Here is a 19039-nt window from a genome sequence, read left to right on the forward strand (position 1 = left end):
GCCTTTCAAAACAAAGGCTCATACTTTTATTTTGTTAGGCCAACAGGAAGCGCTCAGTTCTTATTGTGCTACTTGACAAACAGGGAAACGTCAGAAACATTTACTGTTGTTTTGATCAAGGATTTAACATTTCCAAGACATGGATAAACACTTGTGAGCGTGTTCCACGACTGCAGAGAGAGATTCGAGAGAGCGAGAGGCCGCGGATTTGTTTGCTCCTAATCGTTCGCATGAAAACAAAGTGCACGCCCGCCGTGACAGTGTCCCACGAAGTGAAATCAGATAAGTCAGTATAGCGCCCGGTTTAGGGGACCCTCATTCTAATGTGACAGCGTAGATTGAGGAGCGCCTGTGTGCCGTGGGGCTCAGTGATGCGTGAAGCTGCACAGGAGGCATCGGCGGCTCACAGCCAAACACCTGTTGCCACGTGTGAAGAAAGTTCAGGGACAGAGTAGACTGCAGATTAGACCCAGTCTGCCCTCTACGTTGCATTTAAGTGGCTAAACTTCAAACCGGGCTAACATTATAGGCAGACGACTGTTTTTGCGTAAGGTGGGAAAGCGCACCTCTCCTCCCTCCTGTTACAGCGTACCTCCAATATGGATATGTATGTTGGCATCGCGTCATACAAGGGGGCATGGCCTCATCGCGGGGGAAGGAAGTATGTTTTGGGAAACAGCATTTTTTCACTCTTTTTAGCCATTGGCATCAGGCCGAATATAACGTATTTATCACACACAAATAAAGTCATATCTAAATTGGGTTCATATGGATGTTTTTCACAGCAGATTGTTCAGTAGAAGCTAAAAAACTGCTGTCGTAGCTAGCGTTAGAATGTAGCATGATGCATCATATTAGCATTCTCTGTTATTTATGTATTTATGGGCTGTTGAACAACTTTGCTCCTCCCTATGTCTTTTATCTTTATTGGGTAGTAACCTATATTCATAATTCAGCATTTGTTAAAGTAGTTTTGGAGTAATTATAGAAAGTTTAGATTTTACTCCTCTCTGTTTTTTCCCCCTCAACTGCTTTGAACACGACCATATATGGGCGATTCCAGAGATGCCTGTCTATCTGTACCTATTAAAAAGTAAACTAGAATGAATGTCCTGTGCGGTGGACAGCATTGTTTTCTTCACTATCTTTCACTGCATTAAACAGTCTAGCATGTTGGTGTGTGTAGTGTAATTTATTTTGTTTTGTTTGCCCAGTGCAGGCCAGTTGTCCTAGTTACAATCCCATTTTTCAGAATAATCTTAGTGGCTGTAAAATATCGACTCGGGGCCAGATTTGGGTGCTTGGTCTGACATTTACTTTATATATATATGGTTCACGGCAAGAGCAGAATCTGTGGGCGTCGCATCATGTTTACTACGACATGGGGGTGATTGGCAATAGGGAAGCCAGATTTGTATTTCTGAATGGTTAAAAGCTCTATGTTTTGAAAGAATTTCTTGCATTTGGACATTAACTCTTTTAATTTTATTTCTCGGTTGCCATCAGAAAATAGAAGTTGTTTACGAGGCTATATTGGGGGGAAAAAAAGGCAGCAGCCACTTTCTGCATTACAATTACTACCTGCGACTTAATTATATGGAACGGGCCGGTTTTCTTTATGCCGTTAATTTTTCATATTTCCCTGTTTACTGCCTCCATGCCCAGATAATTATTGTTCACCGCTTCCACAAATCCAACGTCTTTAGTCATACACCACCGGCGGGAAAACACACACACGCGCGCGCAAATATTGACTAACAAAATAAGCTGGATCAGCGTAACTAAATGGGATAGCTGCCTTCTCAATGGGGAGCAGTGAAACATTAATCAGCCCGGTCCGTGGCCCGTGGCGGAAGCGGATACACGGTTTTCCTTATCTTTTTATTAATATATTCCACTACATACAACGGATTAGGCACACTCTAATGCTAATTCTTGTGTAGTGAAGGGAAGCCACGAGGTCAAATGTCCGTGTGGATTAGGAGTGCCTCGGTGAGGAATGAAAATGAGTTGCAAAATTTGACCAGGAACATTGTATTTCCTACCAGGGCCGGCCCAACCTAAGAGCAGAGCAGTATGTTATCGAAAAAAAAAGTGTAGGTACTATCGAAAAAATTTAAGTAAGGTATAGCATTAAAGGAAGTGACTTGGTTGTTTCAGCTAAAATAAATGATTTTCCCCTCAACTTTTCCCCAATTTTTATTGTTTTTTCCCATATTATTTTTCTGATGTTTGCAGCCTTTTTTCCTCCATTTTTTATTTTGTTTTTTCTTTATTATTGTCTCAATTTGTTCACGTTTTCTCAATTTCATTTTCTATTATTAATATTTTCCCTATTTCCCCCAGTTGTTTCCCATTTCCCCCCAATTTATTTCCCATTTTTTAATATACTTTCTTTCCAAATGTTTCCTTAATTTTGCCACTATTTCTCCCAATTTCCCCCCATTTTTCACACATTTCTTGACATTGGAGCCTAACCCGAAATTGTAAATTTGCATATCGTTGTTGTTCTGTTTTCTGGTGCTAGATGACAAATATTTTATAGGTATTGAAAAAAGTATCGTTCAAGTATCAGTATCGAAAACCAAGTACCGTTAAAGTACTGGTGTTGAAAACATTTTTTAGCAGTACCCTAGCCTTACTTGGGCCTTTTCAAAATTACAGTCTACTTTCAGATTGACTCTCTGAAAGGATGTCGTGAGGAGTCAAATTCCACTCAGGGTCCCTTGAAGGCTTGGACCCGCCCCCTCTCCTAACTTTGTGTCAACTGTCTCTCTGTCAACCAAGCACAACCACTTAACCCAACCCTGTGAATGCACTGTTCATCTTCCCTCTTCCTGTCACTTCGACTATATATCACAAAAGCAACATCCCCATCACTGCAGCAGAGCCCATCAGCCTCCACCTTCGGTCCCGCGGAAGATTTTTCTGTAAGCATATTTATCATTCTCCCCTATCATTGCATTCCAGATTTCTCGACCCGCCGCGGTATGTGCACCCAAGGTTATAAATTCAGTAATGCATTCATCACATCTTTGGTTCTGTCATCAGCATCTGCATCAATAATTGCACAGGTTTACGGTGTTGCTCAGAGAAGGCAGAGTCAATAACCAGGTGGCAGCTCAGGACTAACACCTGAACACAATTTCCGTTGTAGGGTTGTACAATGACAAATACAGTATTTTCCGGACTATAAGTCACACCTTTTTTCATAGTTTGGCTTGGGGTGCAACTTATACTCAGGTGCGACTTATATATCAAAATATATAATCCCACAATGTTTGTTATTTTCACACTGACACCCGCTAGAGGTCGCTATTGGCTTGCGTACCAGTATCTGCTACCACTGAAGATTAAAAAAAAAAAAAAAGGTAATCGAGCAGCAGAAAGGAAGTTTGGAGTGAGCGAGAAACTTGGGAAGGACTGGGCGAAAAGGGGAGGTTACTCTTACCGCAATGAAGAAAACATTAAAAGATAATTGTGGGCTAAAAGCTAGATGGCCACAGCTAGAGGAACAGGTTCGCAAATGGGTACTTGAACAACGTGCTGCCGGGAGAGGCTTGTCAACGGTGCTGTTACGCCTCCATGCACAGGTAGTTGCCAAGGCTGGTGCGACTTATACTCCGTAGCGAGCTATATATGTTTTTTTTCTTCTTCATTTTACATATTTTGGCTGGTTCGACATAAACTCCGTAGTGACTTATATATGTTTTTTTTTTACTTCTTCATTTGGCATATTTTGGCTGGTTCGACTTATACTCCGGCGCGACTTATAGTCCGGAAAATACGGCAAACCGCTTAGTCACTAACTTACTTACTTAATCACTTACCAGTTTTCAAACATGCTTGATTTTAGGAGAAGAACTAATAAGGAGGCAAAACATCATCAGAAAAGTAATTACTCAAGTAAAGCACAGCTAGGCTACCTGATGAAACTCCTTAAGTGCAGTAATGAAGTACAAGCGTTTCAAAATATCAGACACGTCTATCTATCCTAGCTACATCGTTGGTCGTGCAAGTCTCTCCGAGTTGGAATTGAATTTGGGCAGAAATTGGCTGATTTAGAAAATATTCTGGAGCAGGGGGTTTATGACATCTGCAAATGCACTTAAGCATCTGGTGGAGCAGCCATTTAGCTTTCCATGTGATTAAAAATCAGCATTTGAAAACAAGCAGTCAAAAAAATATGCCAAAAGCAGAAGGCAGGTTTAATTAACCACGCCTACACATCACACTGACGGCTTCAGTTTCTCTAAAATGAAAGAGAAGATAGAAAATGAATTACGTTATGTTTTAAAGCACAATTTATTCAAATGAGCAATGCAGTTAGCTATACAGTGTAACAAGTTGCAAATTGATTGTATCCTTGTCTGGGCAATTGCCAACAAAGTGCATATCGTGCACATATAGCTCATTAGAACAATTAATTTTGTAGATTGCTCTCACAAGCTTATATAAACTTCATCCAAAGACTCTTAATTGGAACTGACAGCAATCTGACATTATATAACATAGTTAAGCTAACAAAAAAAAGAGTTGATTTCTTGCATAATATTGGATGTTTAACATCTCCACCTACACATCGCATCACGAAAAGCTCTTTACATGCCTCCCAAAGTAATTTTATTCATTAGATCCTCACCGCGTTGACAAGTTAAAAGCCGTGAATTGTTTTGGCTCTGTTTACTTGATATTTGAGACGGCAGCACTAGAAAGTTTCCTGCCTGTGAGGGGGTTTTTGAACGCCACTCTTGACAGCTTTGACAGTCTGCAATCCTCCTGTCAGCAGCAGAGTTCCATCGCAAACGCTATACAGTAATTGAGGCTGGTTCGGTGACAGTTTCCCCTGCCTGGGCTGCGCCGTCACAAAAAAACGCCCGTGTACAAGTGCGTTGCTCAATGGCGCCGCATGTGCTTTTTTTGTGTGAAAAGTGTCTGTCAGGCAGCCGCCGGTGCTCAGAAAAGGGAGACTATGGGCGTTTGATGTTGCATGCAGAAGTGACGGGGTTAGGATTTGGGCTTTCTTAAACGATTGAAGAGAATAGTTTCTAAGCTTTGTATAAGAGATCTAAGCTTTAGAAGCTTAGTGTGAGGGTGGGAATATGCCTAGCTATAGCAAACGAAATGCCATCTGCCACACTTAATGGCCTACTATATCAAGATCAAGGTATGGGGGAAATGTACAAGTCTGGTTATTTGTTATTGTCGTTGTAATCAAGCAAACAATCAAATAAATGTTAAGCACCCTCGCAAAGCATAATTGTGTGCCGGTATACTGTTGGCAACAGCGAATGTAACATGTAGCATGTTTCCAATTTAGCGACAATTTCAGCATGCATATGAATTCTAATCTACTTTCTTTCCCCAGTGAAATTGAAGTGCAAAGTGACCACAATTTGCATGCTGGTAGAGTTCTATTCATATGCAAACAAATATGTGTTAGTATGAATGGTATAGCCTATATATAGAGCAATGGTTCTCAACCTTTTGGAGCCGCGACCCCCATTATAACAGTTAAAGGGGTTTGTGACCCCCCGCCCGGGTCACACCATGAGAAATCGGAACATTAGCCTACATAATTCTTAAAAAACAAAGAAAAAATTATCTGATCCCCCAAATTTGTTTCGCAACCTGGGGTTGAGAACAACTGATATGGAGCATGTGTGTTATGAACACAGCTAAGATTTCTGGGATCACAGACACAAAGCAAACTAATAGCATTTGTAATGGAAAAATACATGCAGTTGTTGATATGAAGGTATTTGGAGAATGTATATATATATATATATATATATATACATATATATACATATATATATATATATATATATATATATATATATATGCTTATCTTATGTAAGTGTATAGACGTGCTATGCTAGCTGCTCAGTGCTCACATGTAGCCCAGTAGATTATCTCCATTCTATTGTTAGTGATTACATTGTACACACAAGATAGATGTTGACATTTGAATCATTATTTTTGTTATATATTATGTAAATTCACTAGACTTTTGTTGGCTAAATGTAGCCAAACAGTAAGTTACTCCAGCCAGAAACTGTATGGACGGCGACTATGTAAATGTGCTACATACTTAGCCACATTTATACCATTGTCACTAAAAAAAACAAAAAAGTATCTTATAGCATGGGCCTCTAGTACCTATTTAAGCTAATTGCTATGTGGAGTGTGATGGTAGTTTTTAAATATATAACATTTTCGTTCTAATTGTCAGTTAAGCAGCGTCTTAATTATAATACAAAACAAACCCTAACAAGAAACATATGATTTAGTCTAGCATTGTGCTTGGTAAATGTAGCCGTTGTTCAGGTGTGAAGCTGTAATTAATTCACAATGCAGTTGGCACCACAGTCTCCTCATTATCTCCAGTTGTTTACCGCCTCTGTACAAAGCGGCGCTGATTGACATTTTATACTTCAATGAAACCCTCATCCAAAGTGTACCGGATTTAATGCTGTTAATAATTTACGCTTTCAATCATCATTTTGGCTACTTAAAGAGGACTCTGCATGCGGTGTAGGAAGAAATAATTCAGAAGCTAGCTTTGGCAAAAACAGCCTCGAAGCAGTAATAACCAAGTCATCATTTCAGATGAGTAAACTTACTTCTACTGACGGGGCCGCAGTGGTTTAGTGGCGGAGAGTTCGCCCACTTATCCAAAAGTTGGCTGTTTGATTCCAGCTCCAGCCAATATCCTTGGATAAGGCATACCGCAGTGGACGGTACTGCCGCCACCCACTGCTCCTTATGGGTCGTCCCGCGGCATCGAAGGATGGGTCAAATACAGGAGGACAAATTTCGTTGTGCAGTTGTTGACCAATAAAGCACCTTAACCTTAATCTTAACCTCCAGCGTCTGTATGAGAGTTTGTTTGTGTGCGCCAATGCGGGTCAAGGAAAACAGGTGCAAACTACACCATGGCTACACGGCACTATGTATTTACATGTCACATACACAGTACCAAACAAATATTAGACTTTGTACCTTCAAAACCCTATAGCTGTTTTTTACAGTCTGATTTTTTATATTAGTGGAACAAAAATGTTTTTGTCCTTGAGAATATTGTAAACTTAGTCATTTGTAGAATAAAATACTGTACATCCAGTTATAAAGCATTCTCATCATTGTGTGAACTTGCAGGCAGTTTGTTAGCATTTCTGCGGCAGTGGCCCTGCAAGTTGTGAAAAGTGATTTTTAAACTCATCCCTGTGAAGAAATTGAGAAGCTATGAATGCTAGGGAAGTACGGAATGAGTTTGGACACCACTAACAATTTAATTGACTCGTTTCATCTTTATTTATTGGTTTATTTAGTCAGTAAACACGCTACACCGGATTTCATTGTTTGTAAGTTACAGGGCCTCATATTTACAAGCTTATTCAGACTATTCATTCACACTACTGTATGATAAGCTACTCTTGCTGCCACAGTTGCCCTGGGGTAGACTGATGGAAGCAAGGCCACCATTCACTCACTCACTCACTCACTCACTCACTCACCCATATTACATTCATGCAGCTGCAGTCATTGTTTTACCGCCGTTTCTACCCCACTCCAAAAGTTAGTAATAGGCAAATTATTTTGTTATGATTGTTGTTATTGTTAATGCCCAGATTCATTGGAAATACTCTGTAGGCTTGTTAAAAAAGTAAGTTGCCAACAAAGGACCTCTCACATATTTGAAAAAGCGTCATCTCTCATCTCTTCCCCAGGGCTCTCTCCTCCTCCTCTCCTCTGTCGCTGTCTGGCCGTGTGGCTCTTTCTCCTGCTGTCAGAGCTACCCCCTGGCACGCTGGGCTCCATTAACTTAAGCCCTGGCTGCTGCCCACTGTTTGTTTCTCACACTTTGTTTTTCTTCTGCTTCTCCTTGCTGCAGTCCCCGGCGGCATCGCCTCCGAGTCGCTGACCTTCACTCCACTGGACGACATGATCTTCCTCAAGTGGGAGGAGCCAGTGGAGCCCAACGGACTCATCACACAGTATGAGGTAAAGTTTCATCCATGAATCGCACACAGTTGCCAACTTTTGAATTTACATCTGTTATTATTATAATCTATACATCACCGCTATATTGATGTAACAATATATGTTTAACTTTACAACAAATAGCTGCAATCATGATAACTATTTTGAAGAACATTCCTAGTCGTCCCGAGAAGCCACACTAAAACTAAAACAATGATGAACAAAAACGGATTAACTTAAAAATGCCCAAATTAAAGTTCCGTTTTTGTCATGATTTTCCTGAATTACTCCCTACTGTTCCTCATTGAAAAATATTAGTTTTTTCATCATTTCATTATCAGTTCATTTGCATCGCAATCATAGACTGTATAGCAATGGACTGAGGGCGCTGTTGCTATTTACCAGGTTTTTGGAGCCAGCTCAATTATTAAGAATAGGGTGAAAGTAAAAATAAATAGTGAAAGGAACAGAATAGGTCAATGTTGCGCATGTTAAGACGACCACGTGGTGGTTAGAATGACAAGCCTGTGTTCAATAATGACTTAAAAAGAGTTTAAATGGAAAGTCCATTACTGAAAGAACTTCTGGAGCCTGTCCCCGTTTCTTATTGGGCTTCAGGAAGAAGAGTGCTATGATTAGTCCACTGTTATGCTCTGTTATGACCGCAATACATGATGCTACTCAAATACAGCAAGAATTTCAATTCATGAACAAGTATCTCATGATACATGTATGTATTTAATTTGTCCCCCAACGCTTTATTTACACTGCGGTGCTCAAGGCGAGCAAGTATTGAGAAATAGAGACAAAATAGCCCATCACACCGAGCCAGGCACATTTCAGTTCAGTTTCAGCTAAATCACAACGCACATATTTGTAAGAGAAAGTCAGAAGGTCAAACTGTTTATATTTTCTGTGGGAAATTGTGTCAACATCTGACTCCATTGTTTGCCTTTGTGAGACAGGATACATCCAATTTTGTCAGGTGGAAATCTAAGTGTAAATGTCACAGGATAGTTGACAGTTGCCAAAGAAACTTTCAGAAAAGGTCACACCTTGGGAAAGACAACGAGCGATATAAGTCCAGCAGTATCAGAGTGACTTATAGACCCTTTTGTTTGATAAACCACATTTCAAGTTCTAAATGTATACAAAAGGGTCCAAAGAAGTTCAGTCAAACATCCTTCTTTTTTTTTTTACAATTTCCCAGCTTGTTACTCCATACATGACGCAGAAGAGGATTGTGCCATAATTGCTGTGCGACTTTGAGCCTTTTTTTTTTTTATTATGACGTCAAAAGTGACTCACTGCAATTGAAAGAACGGCGTTTATTTTCCATTCCTTGCTTGTCAAATCGTTATTGCATAAGAAAAAAAAAAGTGTTAGCCATTTTGGGCACAGACTTTTCCTTTTTTTCCCCCCGTATCCCACGGATATTTGTACACAACTCTGTATACAAAACTAATAAAGCAGGCGCAGGTATCGTTCCCCACTGGCAATATCTATTCTCTCCTTTTTTTTTTTTTTTGCATTATTATTCTGAACCAGGCTCTCCATTTTGCCTCGCTCTCCTGGTTGTGTCTTGCACCGCTGGCATGCGTGACCCAGTTGTGCGCGGAGGACCCACTTTTCACACTTGGGCAGGTTTACACTACGCGCTCGTATGCTAATGACGCTAAGGCCATAACTGCTAGCTGTAATTACATAAGGGACAGCCGCTCTAATTACTTGTGTGCGTAACAGATGACTCCACAAGGTTTAACTTTGAATGTTTCAAGTTAATTATTAATGACCAGAGTAGGTAGCCACATTCATTGTCAAGGTGTACATTTTCGAATTGTTAATTTGGCTGATTACCAGTATATTCTAAGGACCGCAATTTTCAGATTAGAAAAGAGGTTGAAACTGAATTCTAAGTTAATTTTATTTTCAAAGGAAATCGTGCAAGGTGTGTTTTGACCTCAACACATTGTCATTTTACTGATGAATCTGATGTTTTGGCGACAGCTTTGGCTGCAATCTTAAACTAGGGGCACTTGGAGTGTAAATGAAGACTTAAAGGGTAGGTATGACTAAACATTTTAGGAATCTCTAACTTTGTGGTGCGTTCCATTTGTACTCGGAAGTCGGAATTTTGCCCCCCGACGTCGGATTTGCCACTGGGAAAGTCAGCCGATCGTCACAAGCCCCGAGTTGGGGAAAACAACATGGCGACGCATGTTTTTGCAGTAGATAAAAACACCCAACTACTATATCTTTTTATTTTCCTGTGTTCTGACATTTATATGGTTAGTTTGGTGTTATGAGTGATTTGCCTCAGGTGCACTGTGGAGTGCGTAAGACTGTTTTTAATGCAGGCTAGCTGATACCATAGCCATGTCCGAGCCGAGGACTAGCCTAACGCCACTTAACTCTTCAAATATGCATGCATACTGTATGAATTAAAAAAAAATATCTCCAGAAATCACTCTGGATAACTAGGAAATGAGGCTCTATGTCAAAAATGTTGAAATATCCCTTAAAGGGATGTTTGAGCAGCATCAGCTTCGTGGTTGTATAAGCTACGCAGCGGCGGAGTGATCTGCTAGAAAATAGTCCCTCAAAATGCGATCATTCATGTGATGCAAGGTCAGTAATATTTCAAAAATTATTCTATCGACACAGACATTTATATCGTTAGTCTGGCGTTACAAGTGATTGTGCATTCTGGAGTGCGTAAGACTGTTTTAATGCAGTGTAGCTGATACCATAGAAATTCGCTAGCCTTGCACTAGCCTAGCGCCACGTAACTCTCCAAATATAAGAACTGCATGAATTACCAAAAAATATATCTCCAGATATCAGCAACACTCTGGATAACTAGGAAATGAGGCCCTATGTCAAAAATCCTGAAATATCCCTTTAAACCCTCTACATTTATAAAGCTTGCCGTTTGCTTTGCGATGTTAATGCTAACGTCCACTGCAGGCTAGCTGCACTCTCTAAATCCTTTGTAACATAAATCTAACCGCACTGTTGTCAGAGACTTACCAGCTTCGTAGCTTTAATTATTTGTATAAGTTACACTGCCATTAAAATTTCCAACTTGACAACGGGAACACTAAAACTAAAATAAAACCCTGCTATCCCAGCTCCAAGTTCCAACTTCCGAGAACAAATGGAACGTAGCATAAGATCACTACACGCATCAGTTTAGCAGTTAATGTTGCAGACTTGCAATACATTGAGCAGCTATCTCGAACCTGTCGCTCTCCAGCCCTTTCTCACACGCTTGCTGAGTCACATTTTAGCAGCATTTTCTTTTTGTTTTGAACATGTTGGACAGAATCTACAAACATTTAGGTAAATAAAGAACAGTTTTTATGGGATTGATGGGATGGATTTGGGGAACAGGCCAAAACAGTTACCGGAACACTCTCATTAAACACCATTGTATCATCATAAATCTTAGATCCTTCAGCCTGAAAAGCTGCCTGATGTAAACTCCTCCTAAGTTGCATAGACACAAGTATCTTTGAAACATAAGCAGCTCCTTGACGTTCTTAAAGTAGTTCACCAGGTTAAAAAGTTTGGAGACGCATGACATAGAGTTCAATCGTACTGGACTACAGAAGGCTATCTTTTTCTGGCTAATTTTGACTTCATATCTAATCATGTGTTTTATAATTTGATTGGATGAAGCCTAACTAAAGATTTAAAGATAGACCCCATGGCTCCTGAGATGCTGAAAACAACTTTCCTTACATGGAACAATAATTGTGACCCTTTAAATGCAATTCCGTGTCCGTTGCAATCGCTCTTGTCGCCTTAGTTTGGATGAGAAGAAGAATGAAAAAGCATTCCCCGGCCCGGCGTACGGCGGAGGGGGGTGATTCAAAAAAGAAGTTTCCATCAAGTTGAGAATGTGTGAGGAGTGGAGGATGATTGGTGAGCTAACCTTGGTCCATACAGATGAGGCCCGCTGACCTGCTGCAGCGCCGAATGGAAAACAGACTCTCGCACAATAACCGTGTGAGGCCAGCGGATCCGAAAGAGGAGTCTGAAAAATAGCGTGCAAAAAAAAAACAGGTTTGAAGCTGTCTGATAATTTTACCACATGGGGATAATCAATATTTGTTTCACATGACTTTCGAATACAGGCACAGTCGACTCAAGCGAAGTACTCTCGACTAAGATTCCAGTTGCAGAGAGATGGGTTCCTTGGGTGGTGCAGTGGCGACTGGTTGAACGATGAATCAAATGCAGGTGACCGTATTTCAACCTGAAGAGACTCGCAAAGACAGACTGCGTTAGAGAGGTTTTATTGACCATGAAACGTGATTGGGGCTCGGACCCCGGCGCAAGATTGCATTTACGATATGGAATACATGGCATCGATGGATGATGGCCAGAATCTTCCCCCAGAGCCCGGACACTGGTGGTGGTAGGGCGAGACCCGGGGTGGCTGGTCGACCCGATGAGCAGCCTGAGGAGAGGCCAGGCGGAGGAGGGGCGGTGGAAATGGGCGAGTGGTTGACCGGCAGGCTTAAGAAGGGGACCCTGGCCGATGAATGGCTGAAGCAGGAATAAGCAGCTGACGTGAAGGTGCGGCTTGAGCTGGGGCCGTGATTGGATGATTAGTGAAGGTTGCTGTTGATGAATGAAAGCTGCAGGTACGTCTCCCAGGTTGAATTTGCGCTGAAGCTTCATTTCTTGGACAACACTTTGAGAAAGAATTGATATTTCACGCAGTGGTCAACGTCCAAACACAAAACTCACCCTTTACGATGCTTGTCGAGTAGCGCGTCATAGTGTTCCAAGAAACGAGAACAGTTCGGGACTCTCTCATCTTTCCCACACATTCATTCACGAATATTGACATGTTTGGTATACACGTGTATCACGAAAGGCAACCAATCCAACGCTGGTCATATCCTTTCTGGGAGACAGCGGTGGCTGAAAGCATAAGCTATAGACGGCAGAAATATACATGTGAATGAACTCTTGGGCCCATCTTCTCAAAATGAGGGTTTCTTTAAGTTTGCAGCTGCATCTCCAATTCAGCAGCTCTTTCCGACTCTTTCAAACTTTCTTGCACTTAACAATATTTTGAAGGATTTTTAATAATCTAATTCGTAGTCTGGTTTATTGAGCTTTGAACCACGAAAAAAGCAAGGTGAAATCTGAATTTTTTATAGATCTTTTCATTTATAACGAGCTTGATAAAAAATGAAACGACTTATCCAAAAATCCTTCTGCAAAAACTCTTTGTTTCTCGGACCCAGTGTTTGTATTTGGACTCCTCTGTCCTGATAGAACGAGTAGATCCGTCAACGTGGCCATGCCTGGGAACAAGATAAGACGTCTAGTGCGTCCGACGAAACATGTACGATACTAAGCCGACAGTCTTTATCTATTGGCTTTTAAGATACGAAAAAAGCAACGGAACAAGAAGAAATACTGACTTTTCCCAAACGCAAACATTTTTCGTAGATGTGTGACTTTAATGACTAGAACTGAGAAGCTTTCATTCATGTTTCATAAAAGCGTTCTCTTTGTCTAAAAGAACAACATAATTCAAGTGCTACTGCTATACATAGGAAGCGGGCTCTGTTTTAGTTAACCGATTGCATCATGTAGTGAAATTGTCTTCTTTCTAGGGTATGCACACAGCAGGGGGGGGGAAATTATGCAACGCTGTTTTAAAATGAGGATTCCAGAAGCATGAATCCACTTCTCTGCAGCTCGAGTTTGGCCTGTTTTAGGAGACCTATTTTTAATACAATCAAGCGAGGTCCGGAGCACTTGATATCCACCTCAATGAAGATATTTAGAGAACAGATGGACCTCTGAATATTCATCGTAATTTATTATCGCTTAGCACAAAAGCACATTTTCCAACAAATATCCCAAACCTTAGTACTGTATTTCATTATTCCCCCCCCCCTAATACTGTCACTGTCAGTTCAGATATCTTCTAACTTGATTGTCATGATTACTGAAACTCTAGGCGGCGAAAGAAAAAGCCTAGTCAAGAAATCCGATTGTGGAAAATTCAAATCAAATACAAACCACTTTTGCGCGCAGTTTGCAATTGGATTCTAAACGGATTCCAACATACAATGAGAGCTCTACTGGCTATACTGTATTGCTATTCCATTATTACAAATCAAGATTTATTTATTGAACGCTTTGTGAAGACACACAAGCTTTGTACTTTTAAAAAAAATATATATAATGACTGTCGTCTAAAGGAAAATCTCAATTGGTCTGTACATTTATGATTTTAAAACCAAGCTTTGACAGACAAATATATGAATCTTTCAAAATTGATTTCTTAAAAGGTTCGTCATCGTAACCAGCTTGCTAACTCTGTGCCTTCAGGATTGAACGCCGCTTTTCATTTTTCTAATTTCTATGAATCGCCCCTTTGTATGAAGTGGCCATAGTTTTCAGTGACTAATGAAGTGATTGACAGCAAGAATAAAGGGAAAGAAGGCTGCTGTATATTATTGTGTTCTAACCACGGAGGAAAGACAAATGTGTGAGGTACTGTGTAGCATCACCATTTACCATTGTCATGCATACACTTTGTTGCGTGGATTTGTTGGCGGTGGAGGTGGTGTCAGGGAAGGGTTGGGTATGAAGAGAGTGCATTCATTTGAGGGGACTTGAGAGATGATCGGGTAAGAGGCAAAGGTAGCAGGTTGTGATTGTTTGGAGACATTGGGCCAGATCTTTGGCTTGGCGCAAGGACAGCGTTGTTCCAAACACGAAAGTCATCTTGCATGAGCGCAGCTTTAACGCTTTGTGGTTGATCCACCGGCGAGAGGGCAGCACTAATATTAAAAAGAAAAGATCGACAGAGGCATGGTTTATTGCAAGCTGCACTGAGCACTGCTCTCCCATGGCAGCCTCACATTCTTTACCTCGTGCTGTCTCGTGTTCTTCCTTTAGAAGCATAGACTTTTATAAGCTCTATCAGGTTAAACTAAACACTTTATTTTTCCCACCGTGAGTTAAACACTGTCCGTGTCCAGTGTCCTGAGAGAAAGAGATGTACAGCCGGTCCCGCTGTGGTGCAGGTCTGCCCTCGCACTGCCATTATTGTTCATCCCCCCTCCCTCACCACCCCTCTCCCTCGCCCTGGCCCCTTGCCGAGTCTGGTTGGAGGAAAAAGGTTGTTTTACGTAACATCGCCATTGGCCATGGTTGTTTTCCAGTCCATGTACTACGCCCACTTAACTTAACCCCTAACCCCCGCCTTAACCAAGCACATTTTCTCCAGTGCGGCTTTACCCAGATCTAAAAGCTTCTTGACTGGAGAGTTTACAGCTAGAGTAATGTGTTTTTGTGGCTTTCTTACAGTTGCATTACACAACAAAACGCGGCCACAATGCTACGAAAAAAGCAACGAGAACGTGACAAAAAGGCAACAAAATCAATTTAAACAAAACAAGGAAGAAGCTTAGATGAGTGTTGTAGGTCTTAGCTGTCAAATAAGGCATTGCCCTGGCCCGTAGGCTGTAAACTCCCAGGTCAAGAAGCTTTTAAATTTGGGTAATGCCGAACTGGAAAAAAATGTTCTTGGTTACGGTGGGGGGTAAGGGGCTAATGCGCCGGCTCTGGAGCTACAAGATCTCACATGCGGCTCCTACTAAGCACAAAAGGTTACGCTATAGTCTGCGTTTAGAAACACAAGGCCCAAGAAGTAGGATTACGTTTACTACTGGGATCAGGGTGCTCGACTGGTTGGTTGGTAGTTACTGGAGAGTCTGTTGGCGCAGATGTGGGCAGCTGCGCTTCTAGCTAACAAGTGCAGCTGTGGCTACATGCGCTTCGTGACCCTATATGTGACACGCTATACAAAATAAATTCCCTTCCCTTTCCTCCTAGACTTGCAAACTGCCATATTTTCTAACAGTGGGACACATTCTTTTGTAAATAGTTGCACAGCTCTTCCCCATTTAGCCTTGAAAAGTTCACCCAGGCGTCGTGTCACCTTCAAACTTCTCAAACTCCGCTGCCACCGCTCACTGAAAGCACCGAAAAGTTATTGTCAATGCGGAGGTTGCGGCGGCAGACAGGGCCTCTCCGCGATGAAGAATGGACACTTCCTCCATCTGCAGCCCGTTTGATTTCCTGAGCGGTGCCCGTCTAGATTTACCGACTTAAACTCATTCGTCAAACGGTTACAAATAAAAGCAACAAGCGCCCGGCGGGCCCTCATCCGTACTTGTCATGTTGGGTTTCTTCATAGTGGCTTTTTCTTCACATGCCAGGCCAGAGACAGTTGCCAAAACAAGCCCCGCATATTGTCCTAAAAGTGACTTTTTGGGTTGGGTTTTGACCATGTTGTGATGTTCGCTGCTTTCAACCGCGGCACCATTAACGCAAAATCCCTTTTTTTATTCTTCAAATTCTTTAATTCCGCTAGAAATTATGTGTTGCAGCTACCACTGGATTTCCTCCAGACCTGATTAAAAAGCACCATGCTGATTTTTTTGAGATCGACCATTTCAGTGCTGAAAATTGAAACTGTGAAAGGACTATTATGTGGAAATATCAACACACTTTTTTCGCTTCTTACTCCTGCAAGCCGCCATGTTTGTTTTTATCTCAAATTTTTCTTTGTATTTGAATGGGCGAAATGTGTAGCCAGGCTAATTAAAAAAAATCTTCACACTCCCCAGTAATATGAGCCAAACTACTGCATTACTTTCCAATGTTAAGGGTTCGGGAAAGTATTCAAACAACCTGAACGACGCAAAAACATGCACTTTTCACTATAATATATCATTAAGTGTGATTATTTGTGGCTGAATACAAGGGAGATGTATGGGATCCGCAGCAGACGATGGCATTTCTTGCTCCAGTCACGAGATTAATTGAGAGAGTTTCTCACGAGAGCGACTTTAAATAAAATGTCCTCCGCCGTGTTGAGTCTCTCAGACAGTGAGTAATAAGCTCTGGGATGAACGGAGTGCCTACTGTAGCTAAAGAGTTCACACGATGCTAATAAGATGAATATAGGTGATGCAGGTTTAGATCAAATGAATTGCCACAGAGGACTATGAGCTATGCAGGCGCTGAAAAGGCAAATAAGACACTTGTTTTAATAGCTCTCAGTTGTCCAGGAGCATTCCATTGTAGTAGGGACGTGGATATCGGTGGCTGGACTAGGTTGTTTGAGTTGATTTTACAATCTTTATTATGAGAAAGAACACTATAAATGAATAACATGTCCCTTAACAGTCCGTTGGTCATTCTTGTGTTTCCAGATCAGCTACCAGAGCATAGAATCTTCGGACCCGGGGATAAACGTCCCGGGACCTCGGCGCACGGTGTCCAAGCTGCGGAACGAGACGTACCACATGTTTTCCGGTCTGCACCCGGGGACCACCTACCTGGTGTCCGTGAGGGCCAGGACCACCAAAGGCTTCGGACAGACCGCACTCACAGAGATCACCACCAACATCTCCGGTAAGGCTTTTGTCACCCGTTTAATGCGACGATCGTATGAACTTCCCCCGTTCCAAGTTATTATTGGGCTAATAACACAACAGATATAGTTTAGGTACTACTGGTACACATTCTTTATTATTTTTGCCCCCTCATTTTGTATGATTAATATTTTCCCTATTCCCCCCCATTTCCCCCAATATTTTTTTTGTTTTTTTGCCCAATGTTTGCCCAATTTATTATTATTTTTTCCCTAGATTTGTTTTTCTTGTTTCGGCCCCAATCTTTTTTGATTTTCCAAATTTTTCTCCTCATTTTTATTACAAATATTGCTTCCCATCTGCCCCATGTTTGCCTCATTTTTTTCTTATTTTTGCCCTATTTTTTTTTCAAATTTTACTAATATTTTCCCTATTTTCCCCATATTTTTATTTGTATTTTTTTTGCACCCATTTTCCAACAAATTATTGCCCATTTTCACACTTTTCCTGACATTGGAGAACCCAATATGAGCCCAATATTGTAAATGTGCAGATCTTCCACACATTATTGCTCTGTTTCCTGCTTCTCGACCACAAATATTTTAGGAATAGGAATAAAATATCGTGCAGGTATCGGTATCGAAAACCAAGTATCGTTAAAGTACTGGTTTAAAAATTTAACAGTACCCCAACGCTACTCCTCACCTGCTGGAACTCGGTGAAAAGGAGGAAGGGTTTAGATCAGTACTTAACATGGATGTAGCAAATATAAAAGTATTTAAATCACGATTCGGACGAGAGAATGAATAGTTTTGCCACTTGCATTGATGTATTGATATTTCGGTGCAGATCCGCTCATCCTTACACTCTCGTAATGTACTGTAATTACCCACCCTTAATCGGCACTTCTTACTGTATCATCATACCCATAGTGTCTCTGCCCGAACACGTTTTCCTCCAAAAGTACATTTTTCATCGTAGCCAGTTAGAGAATTTTATAGCCCTATTAAAATACAAGACGATCTCATTGCCCTCTTCGCCCCGAAACGAGCGGCCTGGCCTCGGATTATCCCGGTAAATGATCCTATAATAAATGAGAATTGCCTATATTTCTCAGCCATTGTGCAAGAACCCACTTATTTCCCAAAGAGCTGTTCTGTTTCCCCGTCCTAATCAGTTTCACGAAGCAGGCAGCAAGAATGCCTCGTAATTTGCTTCCATTATAGGACGCCTTTGGTTCAATTACACGTATACTTTGTGCTCATAGTCGGTCGGCGGCTTTTCTTTGATGGAATAAGTGCCACGTGAAATTGTAGCTAAAATGTTGGGCTCGAGCGGTTTGGGTGAGGATGGCATTGTTCACTCCGGAAACCGAGTGTTCGCGATTGTTATGAAACGGCTGCAGAGCATTCCAGGTGAAGGTCTTTGACATCGAAAAATAAAGCCCTTTTTGAGCCAGTGTTGTTTTTTTGCCAGCTTATACAGCTAATATATATATAGCTTTTGACAACAACATCATATCGTCAAGGAAAATAATATCGTTTTCATCTTCGTTGACGGAAACAACACTGTTTTGAACTTTTTAATCCTTATTATCTCATTCTCTCATCAAAAACATGCCTGAATTAGCA

At 41.2% G+C, this 19039-nt stretch overlaps 2 protein-coding genes across 6 annotated transcripts in view; one reads left to right on the forward strand and one right to left on the reverse strand.

Moving 5' to 3' along the window:
- LOC306974083 (receptor-type tyrosine-protein phosphatase U-like) overlaps nucleotides 1-19039 on the forward strand; it is a 371134-nt gene that overhangs the window by 249075 nt on the left and 103020 nt on the right. For all 5 annotated transcript variants that reach the window (XM_079571206.1, XM_079571209.1, XM_079571207.1 and 2 more), the window contains exons 9-10: nucleotides 7898-8007; nucleotides 17247-17448. In XM_079571206.1, coding sequence (XP_079427332.1) covers nucleotides 7898-8007; nucleotides 17247-17448 — 312 coding nt within the window. The remainder of the gene's footprint in view (nucleotides 1-7897; nucleotides 8008-17246; nucleotides 17449-19039) is intronic.
- The window catches only part of LOC306974165 (C-reactive protein-like), a 431917-nt gene that overhangs the window by 180663 nt on the left and 232215 nt on the right, over nucleotides 1-19039 (reverse strand). The gene's annotated exons all lie outside the window — the stretch shown is intronic.

The sequence above is a fragment of the Gobius niger genome, assembly GCF_951799975.1.
Source record: "Gobius niger genome assembly, chromosome: 14".
Taxonomy (NCBI): domain Eukaryota; kingdom Metazoa; phylum Chordata; class Actinopteri; order Gobiiformes; family Gobiidae; genus Gobius; species Gobius niger.